The sequence below is a fragment of the Mytilus galloprovincialis genome, chromosome 4 (genome assembly GCF_965363235.1).
Source record: "Mytilus galloprovincialis chromosome 4, xbMytGall1.hap1.1, whole genome shotgun sequence".
Lineage (NCBI taxonomy): Eukaryota > Metazoa > Mollusca > Bivalvia > Mytilida > Mytilidae > Mytilus > Mytilus galloprovincialis.
The window spans coordinates 101713071-101725956 of NC_134841.1; the positions used below are offsets into that span (position 1 = coordinate 101713071).

General features: G+C 31.6%; 1 protein-coding gene across 2 annotated transcripts; it reads right to left on the reverse strand.

Annotated features, from left to right (window-relative positions):
* Positions 1-227: 227 nt before the first annotated feature.
* LOC143073646 (charged multivesicular body protein 3-like) lies at positions 228-12044 on the reverse strand. 2 transcript variants are annotated; one of them, XM_076249335.1, is made up of 6 exons: positions 11920-12044; positions 3917-3977; positions 3363-3542; positions 3045-3166; positions 1819-1930; positions 228-605 (listed from the first exon to the last, which is right to left on the reverse strand). In XM_076249335.1, the coding sequence occupies exons 1-6, from the start codon at positions 11962-11964 to the stop codon at positions 469-471; spliced, it is 657 nt and encodes a 218-aa protein (XP_076105450.1). In that variant the 5' UTR covers positions 11965-12044; the 3' UTR covers positions 228-468. The 2 variants fall into 2 exon arrangements, with proteins under 2 accessions (XP_076105450.1, XP_076105449.1); XM_076249334.1 differs by lacking the exon at positions 11920-12044 and adding an exon at positions 9803-9890.
* Positions 12045-12886: the final 842 nt, after the last annotated feature.

The following is a 12886-nucleotide window of genomic DNA, read 5'->3' on the forward strand; positions in this document are numbered from 1 at the left end:
TGTCAATAAACTATTTGATTTATCTGATATAATTATATTTCATATACAAAAGATAATTTTTCTTGTTTTATAATGCAAATATCGATAATAGACTAAAATAAAATAACAAAACACAAAATAAACATTTTAAAATCATCTAACAATTTAATAACAGAAATATTTTTTGTTCTTTGACTTTGATTATTGGTGCAATTCGATAAAACTTGTGAAGATATATCAATAGTAGTATACAGGGTTCAAATCATAAAGCAATTAGTAGATATTTTTACTGGCAGTAGTTGGATTTCTACCTACATGACCTGCAAAAGTTTATAAAACAGGTATATCACACATTGAAAACAGTGTTCCTGAAGATAACGTGGAGGATGTAACTTGTGTATATGACCCAAGCCAGGCATGCTATCAATAATGGTATAATAAATAACAAGTATAAAATATCACAATAACAAATAGGTCCCATGATTATCATTAGCTCTTTAAAGCTTCCAATCGACTCGTCAGATCTTCCTCTCCCTCGTCTTCACTTAATGCAGTGGCGCCCTCTGCCTCTACTGTTGCTGATGGTAGTGTGTCATGTAGGGCATCAGGTGCCTTATCCAGTACACCTATAAAACATAGAAGAAGAATAAACAAGTTGAACCAAGTAATTAACAAGTTGAACCAAGTAAGTAAGTGTAGTTATCTCCCCTTCAACAAGTTAGGCCAAGCTAACAAATTATCTCCCCTTAAATATGTAAAACAATTTTATATTCCTTTATGCACATCCTACATTAGGGTTCTAAAACTGTGTAAAGTTTCATAAATATCTGTAAAGCTGTGTAGGAAGATAAGTGCTTAGAAGAAATTATTACTACATATACATGATATAGGAACATTAATTGTGACTTGGATGGAGAATTGTCTAACATCTTCTTACATCTATTAAGGTCCTCCCTACAAGATTTAGATCAGTGTTATATTCCTTTATGTGCATACATGGGTTGTTCTCTTCAACTGTGTAAAGCTAATTCAATATCTGTGCAGGTGTTTAGAAGGAGTTGTTCTAACATATAGCAACATTTGGAGTAATTAAGTTCTATTATCTCCCCTTTACCATTTAGGACCTGGGTCATATTACTTTACACTCATCCAAGCATAATAGTATACAACATCCTCCCAGTTGTTTAGAAGGAGCTAAGCTAACAAGAAATTATAACAACATGTTGCTACATTGAAAACATTCAGTTAGATTGTCTCCCCTTCAACATGTAGGAATATTGCCATATGTTTTTCAACTCATCTGTGTGTAATGTAATCAAATGTGTAAAGTTTCATTTCTGTATTTACAGAAGCCCAAACACCCTTCTTGGCAAGGTCTATAAAAATAATAGAAATACCAAATCAAAATCGTCTACATCCACAATTTTGCTATGGTATTAGGGTAAGATAGGAAAACATTAAATGATTTCTCCTGGCCTTTCCATAACAGTAAAATACAACACCCAAACCCCAGCCGCCTGTAAATCAATAACATATTTTATCGCTATTTTGTGCATTTTTCCTTTGATCTTTTTTTGTGATAATTTTCATATCATACTACTTGCCTGAGATGGAAAATTATCGCTAGAAACTAAGCAGGCATGTGGAGTTGCTAACGAAATTGACATGAAATTGACAATGTCGTCATAGGTAAAATAGCGATAAACAGATTATCATTGGTCATCTCAACTCAATTGCCTTTCTCGCTTTCGCCGTCCCGGCTCAAGCGAGAAAATCAATCTCGTGGAGATGATCAATGATAATCTATAATTATCAAAGGAAATGATTAATAACAATTACCACTTGTTAGTTCATCTAAAACTTTGGCAACTTCTGTATCAATTTCCTCATCCATATCTTCATCATCTAAGCCTTCCATTGTATCTTCTATCATTTCCTCCAATATACCTGCCTGTAAAACAATAACAACTAATTACAAGAAAACTGAGGGTAAGCCTTTGTGCTATTGAGAACATTCAGAGTAAATGTTAACAAGTCAGTCCAACTGCAGTTTTATAAACTTTTAATGACAACTTTAAAATTTGGTTCATTTAAATTGAAATTATACATTTTTCATTTTTTTATGTTGAATGTGTAAAAACTTTCAAATAATTTTTATTAACATTTTGAAAAAGGCAAAGCTTATTTTTGTTTTTACTTAATATGGATTTAATTGACTTGGTCTTACACTGATTGATTATTGTTATCAGAGGAAAAGTAGTAGACAAATAATTTTTATAAGGACTTCAACCGTGGTCAAAGAAAGACAACTCAACTTAAGTTACCAGTTCTTCCTTTCTTTTAGGATCTTTACTACAACGTTACAAAAAAGTTACAACATTGCTTAAAGACAATCAAAACAATACACACTAGTGCTTAGAAACATGGTAATCAGTAGTTTGGTCTGTCTGCCGTATTTAAACATCTAAATTCCTAATTAAGTTAATCAATGTTTCTCTCCAAGTAATTATTGTAGCGGCTTCATGAACATTGAATTATGGTCTTCTTGAAATTTGGTATCCTTGTTAACATATGAGCTTATAAGTAAAGTTTACTAAGTAAACTATACAAACTCATTTGGCCCATGATTTCAATGTTGAAATATTGTGTGATGCATGAATCTGACAAGAATATCATTAGGACCCCATGTGTTCACATTCTTGTATGCTACAGGTATGCTGAACTGTCATACAGGGTCATATAAACTTTGCTATAACAGGTTTAGGTAAAATTCTAAGAATAAATAGGGGCCATTTACGTCAAGGTTTGAACAAACCCACAGGTTTCATATAAGATTAGTCATATAAAATATACAATCAAAGTAAAATTAATGTCTCTTAAAATTGAGAATAGAAACGGGGAATGTGTCAAAGAGACAACAACCCGAGCAGAAAATTGACAAAGGCCACCAATGGGTGATCAACATATCTGTTTTTTTTGCTAATTCTGGACATAAAGTTTTGAACTTTTCATACAAAATTGTCACATGGTTTTAAGTAGTAAATTTGTATATATATACATTGTACCTTCATCATTTCTTTTGACATTTCCATCATAGTTTGTTGTATTTCTGGTAGTTTAATTAATGCCTGCATACTTTTCATCACATCTGTACTTTTCTCAAGAGCTCCAGCTATTCTTAATGTTGCTAAAATAGATGTAAGTTAATGATTATGTCTCTATCAAATGTTTTGCAATTTATCATATGTAAATGTTTATCGATGACGATTTCAATTATTCATTTACAAGTACAAATAAAAAAAGTTAGTAAATGTATATGCCAAAAAAAATGCAATGAGAAGATATAATAAATAAGTACAAATGAAATAATGTAAAATAAATACCTAGTTGATTTTTCATGTTCATAGATACAGAATTCATATGTGCCTTTGATGCATATAGTTTATTCACAACTTTTCGTGATTTGACAATTTCAGTAGCCAGGATTTTACAAGCTCCCTTTTCTCCTTTTTTGGCTGCATCTTTCAAATGCCGTTTTGCCTTCTCTTCCTCCCTTTGTATACCTTAGAAAAATAACATGGAAGATTAATATATTTTTTTTAACAAGCAAAAACTAAAAAATTTAACTTTTACAGCTGATTTCATAGAGTGTGTAGGGAAAAGGTAGTATAACTTAACAAATAATGACTTTTTTTTTATTTTGTTTGTTGCAAGGGTTATAGTTATTTGTATTTTTTTAGTCACAAGCTTTAATTCATATGCTTTATGACAATAAAGTTTATTACTATATTAATAATGAACTGCTATGCTAAGAACAGCTGGATACAACCGCAGAGGTCAAACCCTGAACAGTTGGGGCAAAAATAGTCACAATATTCAAGCTTGATACAGGTTTTAAGAATGCATAATGTGTAGCTATTTCATATATCAGTCATACCTTTGATCTGTCGGTCTATGTTAAAACCTTCTTTACGTAATTTATGCGTCCATTCATTCACCTAAAATTGATACACATTATCATTAATTATATTTATATCATTAGGTATGTATATAATATTAAGAGTTTTGCAATTTCTGCTAAAATTACAAAAGAGCAAAAAAAAAAGCTTTTACTTTTTCTATTTTAATATCTCTGATATAGTCATACAATAATTTTCCTAGAACTCCCAAATACCCAATATGAACCCAAGGACCATAGGCATGACCCAAAGACTTTACTGTATGTGGAGTATTACTACTTTTAAAGTTTTAAATATTATAAAGTCTAGAATTTTGAGATATACAATGTACATCATTTTTAGTCAATAAAAGTTTAACTTCATGAATTTGATTTGTGTGTCTTTTATGCAAGTCCCATCTGTACTCAGGCCCACATGATCATTCATTCTCAATCCCAGACTGTGTATGTCTATGGCTTGTTCAAGGTATTCTTATAGTACAAAATATTTCTAATCAAAATCAATGAAAATAAATATTTGTATTGCTTAAAATATGAAATATATATATAACAGTATTTCTCTACCTTTAAAAATTTTTATTTGTCCACCATATTTTTTTAAAAAGGAACTTCCTTAAAAGTCACACAAATTGAATTCCTTCGAAGTTACATTTGTAAATTGTAATTTTTTTTTAAGTAACAAAGACAAATTAATATCTCATAATTTTAGTCATTATCATCAATGGAAGCAGTATTATCATTGATTATCATGATTATACCATATAATAAATTGCTGATTCGCTGAGCGCAGCCTGATATGACTGCAGAGATTGAACCTTGAACAGTTGGGTCAAATTTGGGCACAATATCCAAGCTTTATACTGTCTGAATTTGGATTATAAAATTTTTGACATAATATAGGGTTCTGACATAAAACAAATATCAAGATCTTACAAATCTATTATGCAATACTGTGCAATTAAAGATTTCTTCTTGAAAATTAAATTGAACCCCTTAAAAAATTTAAACCCCCCCCCCCAAAAAAAAACTTTTTGAATCCCCCCTTGGAGCAATTATCCCCGCGCTCTATCCATGCTTTCCATTGTAGTATGGAACCTTGTAGTACAATTTCAGAGAGATCCCAAGGTATAATCTGGAAACTAGATATATGCTCGTTTTTGGCCCTTTTTTGGCCCCTAATTCCTGCATGAAAGGGGCAATAACCCCCAAACTCAATCCCAGCCTTCCTTTTGTGATATGGAACCTTGTGGTACAATTTCAGATATATCCATACGCTTACAGTACATACAAGTTATTGTCCAGAAACTACAACCAGATGCTCCGCAGGGCGCAGCTATATACGACCGCAGAAGTTGAACCCTGAACAGTTGGGGCAAGTATGGACACAACATTTAAGCTGGATTCAGCTCTAAATTTGGATTGTGATTAAATAGTTGACACAGCATAGGTTTCTGACACAGAATGAATGTGGTCTAATAACTTAAAATATTTTTTTTGCCTTTGAGCAATTCACTATGCTGTTGAATATTAATCCTCTCAAAAAAATGTTTGAAGAAATTTTCTTTTTATTTATGAAATCTGAAATGAGAAAAATTTAACCCCCCCCCATTTTTTTCCCCATCCCCTTTCCCTTTTTCCAAAACTGATCTCAATTCAAATTCCTAATGGAGTTTGCAACAATAACTACTCATTTAAATACATCATAAAATATTAAAATGTAAAATAAAGTGCTTGTTATCACTGAATGGTAAAGATTGTTTTAATTTATCAGTTGGTAGTAAAAGTGAATATACATTGTATATTGTATAAAACGATGATTTAAGTTGATTCAACTACTATTCTGGACAAAGAAAGATAACTCCAATTGAAAATTTCTTGCTATTGCACAATATTGTGCAATTAGATATTTCTTGCTATTGCGCAATACTGTGCAATTGAAAATATTTGCTATTGCACAATACTGTGCAATTGAAGATTTCTTGCTATTGCGCAATACTGTGCAATTGAAAATTGCTTGCTATTGCACAATACTGTGCAATTGAAGATTTCTTGCTATTGCTGAATACTATGCAATTGAAAATTTCTTGCTATTGCACAATACTTAATATAATAATTTTGGATCCTGATTTGAACCAACTTGAAAACTGGGCCCATAATCAAAAATCTAAGTATATGTTTAGATTCAGCATATCAAAAAAAGCCCAAGAATTCAATTTTTGTTAAAATCAAACTTAGTATAATTTTGGACCCTTTGGACTTTAATGTAGACCAATTTGAAAACGGGACCAAAAATTAAGAATCTACATACACAGTTAGATTTGGCATATCAAAGAACCCCAATTATTCAATTTTTGATGAAATCAAACAAAGTTTAATTTTGGACCCCGATTTGGACCAACTTGAAAACTGGGCCAATTATCAAAAATCTAAGTACATTTTTAGATTCAGCATATCAAAGAACCCCAAGAATTCAATTTTTTGTTAAAAACTAAGTTTAATTTTGGACCCTTTGGACCTTAATGTAGACCAATTTGAAAACGGGACCAAAAATTAAGAATCTACATACACAGTTAGATTCGGCATATCAAAGCACCCCAATTATTCAATTTTTGATGAAATCAAACAAAGTTCAATTTTGGACCCTTTGGGCCCCTTATTCCTAAACTGTTGGGACCAAACCTCCCAAAATCAAACCCAACCTTCCTTTTATGGTCATAAACCTTGTGTTTAAATTTCAAAGATTTCTATTTACTTATACTAAAGTTATGGTGCGAAAACCAAGAATAATGCTTATTTGGGCCCCTTTTTGGCCCCTAATTCCTAAACTGTAGGGACCAAAACTCCCAAAATCAATCCCAACCTTCCTTTTGTGTTCATAAACCTTGTGTTTAAATTTCATTGATTTCTATTTACTTATACTAAAGTTATTGTACGAAAACCAAGAATAATGCTTCTTTGGGCCTTTTTTGGCCCCTAATTCCTAAACTGTTGGGACCAAAACTCCAAAAATCAATCCCAACCTTCCTTTTGTGGTCATAAACCTTGTGTTAAAATTTCATAGATTTCTATTCACTTTTACTAAAGTTAGAGTGCGAAAACTAAAAGTATTCGGACGACGACGACAACGTGATAGCAATATACAACGAAAAATTAAAATTTTTGTTTAATTTTGGACCCTTTGGACTTTAATGTAGACCAATTTGAAAACGGGACCAAAAATTAAGAATCTACATACACAGTTAGATTTGGCATATCAAAGAACCCCAATTATTCAATTTTTGATGAAATCAAACAAAGTTTAATTTTGGACCCCGATTTGGACCAACTTGAAAACTGGGCCAATAATCAAAAATCTAAGTACATTTTTAGATTCAGCAAATCAAAGAACCGCAAGAATTTAATTTTTGTTAAAATCAAACTAATTTTGGTCCCTTTGGACCTTAATGTAGACCAATTTGAAAACGGGACCAAAAATTAAGAATCTACATACACAGTTAGATTCAGCATATCAAAGAACCCCAATTATTCAATTTTTGATGAAATCAAACAAAGTTCAATTTTGGACCCTTTGGGCCCCTTATTCCTAAACTGTTGGGACCAAACCTCCCAAAATCAAACCCAACCTTCCTTTTATGGTCATAAACCTTGTGTTTAAATTTCATAGATTTCTATTTACTTTTACTAAAGTTATGGTGCGAAAACCAAGAATAATGCTTATTTGGGCCCCTTTTTGGCCCCTAATTCCTAAACTGTTGGGACCAAAACTCCCAAAATCAATCCCAACCTTCCTTTTGTGTTCATAAACCTTGTGTTTAAATTTCATTGATTTCTATTTACTTATACTAAAGTTATTGTACGAAAACCAAGAATAATGCTTCTTTGGGCCCTTTTTTGGCCCCTTATTCCTAAACTGTTGGGACCAAAACTCCCAAAATCAATCCCAACCTTCCTTTTGTGTTCATAAACCTTGTGTCAAAATTTCATAGATTTCAATTTACTTATACTAAAGTTATAGTGCGAAAACCAAGAAAATGCTTATTTGGGCCCTTTTTGGCCCCTAATTCCTAAAATGTTGGGACCAAAACTCCCAACCTTCCTTTTGTGGTCATAAACCTTGTGTTAAAATTTCATAGATTTCTTTTCACTTTTACTAAAGTTAGAGTGCGAAAACTAAAAGTATTCGGACGACGACGACGCAAGATGACGATGACGACGCCAACGTGATAGCAATATACGACGAAAAATTAAAATTTTTGCGGTCGTATAAAAATGATTGTTTTTGGCCCCTTTTTGGCCCTTAATTCCTAAACTGTTGGCACCATAATCCCCAAAATGAATCGAAACCTTCTACGACCCCCAAAAAAATTTTGAACTTAAACTGAGTTTTAGTAGTAATAATCATTATATTTACATTTCATTTAATCTAGTTGAGGCAAAGTTAGAGAATGGAAACAAAAAAATCCGCAATTTTTCCATTTGTAAAAGGGCATAACCTTAGAATGGTAATCAAAGTGCTTTGAGCACTGAGTGGTCATGGTGGTAAAGGTTGCTTTTAATTTATCAGTTGGAAGTAATTTGATTATTGCATTATATAAAGCATTGGTTGTAGTTGATTCAACTACCATTCTGGACAAAGAAAGATGACTCCAATTTTCAAATATGACATCATTTATATTTTTTGAACAGTATTTTTTACATTTGTAAAGGGGCACAACTCTAAATGGTAAAAGTGACACCACCCAAATTCAAACTGTGGTTATAAACATTGGGTATAAGTTTCAGCAGTGCTTTCAAAGGTTTTTTTAAGTAGGGGGCACTTTCAATAAAGTAGGAGGCTATTGCCGAGCGAAAGCGAGGATAAAATTTTTAGGCCGGGGGTCTGGGGGCCGCCTAGGCCCCCCATAAGCCGGCTAAAAATAGTGCAAAATCATGCAATCTGAGCATTTCCAGGCATGTTTAGAAGCTGTGAAAAGTGATAATCTTTAATGTGACATTTTTTTTCAGCATTCACCCTGGCATGAGCATAATGAGATTATCTATTAATTTTTGCTGTGAAAAGTGATAATTTTATATTGTGACATTGTTTTGAAGCTGTGAAAAGTGATCATTTTCAATGTGAAATTTTTGTTTTTTCTCAGCTTTCAGTCTGGCATGAGATTACCATATAGGTACATTAGACTTAAATATTCATGTTTAGTTTCAAAGACCACAGCCAGACATTTTTACAATAACATAAAAGTTTCATAAAAATGAATGAAACCATATTTGTTAGACATTGTTAATTTTAAATGTTTACTTGAGTAGTTATTCCTTACTTGGATAGTTACCTCCACTTTACAGAACTGTCATTAAACTATGGTATTTTGATAGCTTTATATGTTTAGAAAAATAAAAAAAAAAAGAGTTAAGTTTAAAATCCAAAATCATTTCCAAGAAATTTTGATCCTTATTTTTGCAATAAAATTACAATGAGCAGAAATAAAAAAAAATACTTTACACTTTCAATAATTGCTCAATGAATATGAAAGCGACTATGAAAATAGGAAGCATCTCTTGTTTCAAGCAGGTAGAGGATTAAGTAATCTGAATAACATTGTGACTTGGACTTTCTTATGTTCATCTTCAAACCAACATACAAGTTAGACTTTTATTCATATTTAAATTCATCATCCAACTCATCAGAACTGTCACCATTACTATCATCATCACTGTTTGGTTTCCAGATAATATTAATGACAAAACAAAGAATAACAATTTACGTTGTAAAATGCAACAAATAATGCTTGAAGTTGCACTTAAAACCACTTTTTTGTATATGACTTCATGTATTGACAATGACAGTTTAAAGAATTTGTTGTATTTTACTCGATGTCGTTCTTTTATCTTCGTCTGTTGCTTTTCGTTGTTTTGTAAATCCATGTTCAAGCAAACTTGTATGTTTCATTTTTCCCTGGGCCTATAGCTATTGTAACTCAACCATATTCTTTAGTGAAAAGCCTGAGTAGTTCCCATTGGAAAACACACAAGTACTGTTATCTGATTGAATAAAATATTTATATCAACTAATCAGAATGACTGACACATCTAATGTTTGTTATATAGGTAAACATATGTGATTTACTTCCTACTTCTGACTCGTTTTATATTTAGATTAAATAAGATATATTTAGACATTTCCTCACATTAAAAAAATGTACAGAAATATTTTTGTGATTAAGTGAAAGTAGGTGGCACCTCTACATTGCATACACAGTGGAATTCTGCCACCTACCTGCTACTTTTGAAAGCACTGGACTTTCATAACATTTGGTTGAGGCGAACTAAAAGTCAAAAGAACAGAAACCAATTTTGGAACATACATACAGATTAACGTATACTGTTGAATTCTTGGGTCAAGGTTCACAGAATTTCCTAGTCAGAATTACCCTGACATCCAACAGATGTTTTTTTTATAAAACAAGATGGGGCCATGGGACACAACAGCCCCAGCTTGTCTTGCAAAACAGCAAACTCATACTAAGATTTTCCAAAATACCAACAAGGGTTAAATTGCAATGCATACATGTCAATAATTTGTGTGTGGTGGAAGCTATTTTACTCCAGATTTTGAAACTTTGCCTTGACTGGCAGCACATACATGACATACATGTATGTAATAATACAGATAACAGATTGATTATTTCAAATGAATTAGCCTACATGTACATGAATTAGTATTAGGGCATTTTTATAAAAGCCAACTTGGGCATTTTGCCCAATGGTTTAATATGGGGACAAAGTCCCCAATAACAGTAGAAAAATCAATAAAAAAAGAAAAAAAAAAAAAAAAAAAAATCAGGAAAAATGGGGAAAATTTTCATTGTACTAATGAACTCAAAATCGTTCAATTTTTTTTATGTCATGTTTTGAATTCCTGCATCTGCGCAGAAATCTACAATGTACTTCCTTTTTCCAGTCTCGTTTGTATGAAACTTTGAGTAAAACATATATTTATCAGTCTAGTATAAAATAGGAAGGAACGCAATACCAATTTCATTTTTTAATAATTCCTTGATATGAAAAAATGTTACCTGATGATAGTATTTCTTTGTTTACATTTCATATGACGTCATAACTTAAATAACTCACAACTTAAATCCCTAACAACAGAACCAAAATCAGAAACGTTACGGTATTTCCGTTTCTTTTTTTAACAAATACATGAAATATGCAAGTTACAAAAAAATAATTCATACAGACCGTCCCCATTTACAGGCAACGCCTGACTCATATTATTATATGGGGACGAAGTCCCCAATTATGGTAGAAAAATCAATAAAAAAAAAAAAAAAAAAGAAATCGGGAAAATTTCCCGAATTTTTCATTCTACTAATGAACTCAAAATCGTGAACTTTTTTTTCAGATCTACTTCCTGTTCCGGTTTTCCCCGCATTTGCGCAAAAATCTGTCCTATTTGCATGAGACTTTGAATTTTTTTTTATATTTATCAGTCTAGTAAAATATAAGATTGGAACTCAATACATTTTTAATCATTGTTTGATATGAAAAAAACGTTACCTGATGAAAGTGTTTCTTTTGTTTACATTGAATATGACGTCATAACTTAAAGAACGTCACAGCTAAATCCCTAACAATAGAACCAAAATCGGGAACGTTACGGTATTTCCGTTTCTTTTATTAACATGTTTGAATTAAAAAAAATAATACATACAGACTTCGTCCCCATTCACAGGTTATGCCTGCCTCATATTATTAAAGAGTGTGTAATGTCATGCTTGTTTGCTTAATATTCAACAATACAAATATGAAAACCGCCAAGGTAGACTACAATATGATTATTATACATGTTATATAGGCTGAGTCCAACCATTTAAAAATAATGGTAACATATTTCAAAATGGTCATCCGATATTTTTTATAGATTTTGTCAGACATTAAGAAGAAGATATTGCAAAAATCTATGAAAAAGTAAACCTGTATACCATATCTTTTGGCGATTTTTCATTTGATTTCCCAAACAGGCCCATAATGTAATATGATCATCGGCTAAAATAAATAATAACAGGAAAGCAACAACAGGAAGTGTGCACAATATAGTAAAACAAAAACCGACAACGTAATAAACAAATCCGTCATTCAATTTGCTTTTAGTGTTTTTTTGTATATATTATATATATATATATATATATAGGCTATATATGTCTCAGACTCTGATCATGTTTTATGTTTTTAGTTCCAGTTTGGACGTATTAAAATTATGCTTTCCCCAATGATCATAATCTTATTTAGTATTTTGTGTATTCAAAAGCTTTTTAAGAAATTTAAATTTGGGGAAACATATTGCAACTACCAGTACAGGGACTGTTAGTATAATCTGAGAATACACTAGGTGTTATTGTTGTCTCCGGTATAATAGTCGCAGAAACTAACAATTACGGAATTAAACATAATCTTGAACAATTTAAAGTACCTTATTGTATATGTTTCACAGCCGAAAAGAATTTAAGCAGAGACATATTGTATTATATTAGAAATTTATTTCTATTGTGGGTACTCAAGGAAAAACGAGAAACATTAACTTAAATTACGTAATGACTTTATCTGACTCAATAAGCATTCACTAATCTACCTTGAGGCCCAACTGGTCTTCTACAATTATTGTGAAAATGTTACAATGTCGAACTGATGACTGTAATAATTTTGTGATCGAATTTTATAATCTTGTACATAGCATTAAAGAATTTCAAACTGAATGGCCACTACATCCGAGACTTCCAACTGTCTTCTCAATTAACTTCACTGTTCATGCACGTCATGGCTATGATCATATCATATCCCTTCTTTATATTTTCTCACAGAATCCATTCAACAGTTTGTTATTTTACTTCATTTGAGATGTATGGTTGGTTTCTTATTGTAAAAGGCATTATGCATGGAAACGGGGTATAA

Excerpts from the sequence above, each read along its gene's own strand:
- LOC143073646 (XM_076249334.1), bottom strand. The coding sequence starts at position 9,856 with ATGGATTTACAAAACAACGAAAAGCAACAGACGAAGATAAAAGAACGA. Across the intron at positions 3,543-3,916 it reads CATAGACCGACAGATCAAAG|GTATACAAAGGGAGGAAGAG; the intron begins GTATGACTGATA and ends TATTTTTCTAAG. Across the intron at positions 1,931-3,044 it reads TGTCAAAAGAAATGATGAAG|GCAGGTATATTGGAGGAAAT; the intron begins GTACAATGTATA and ends ATTGTTTTACAG.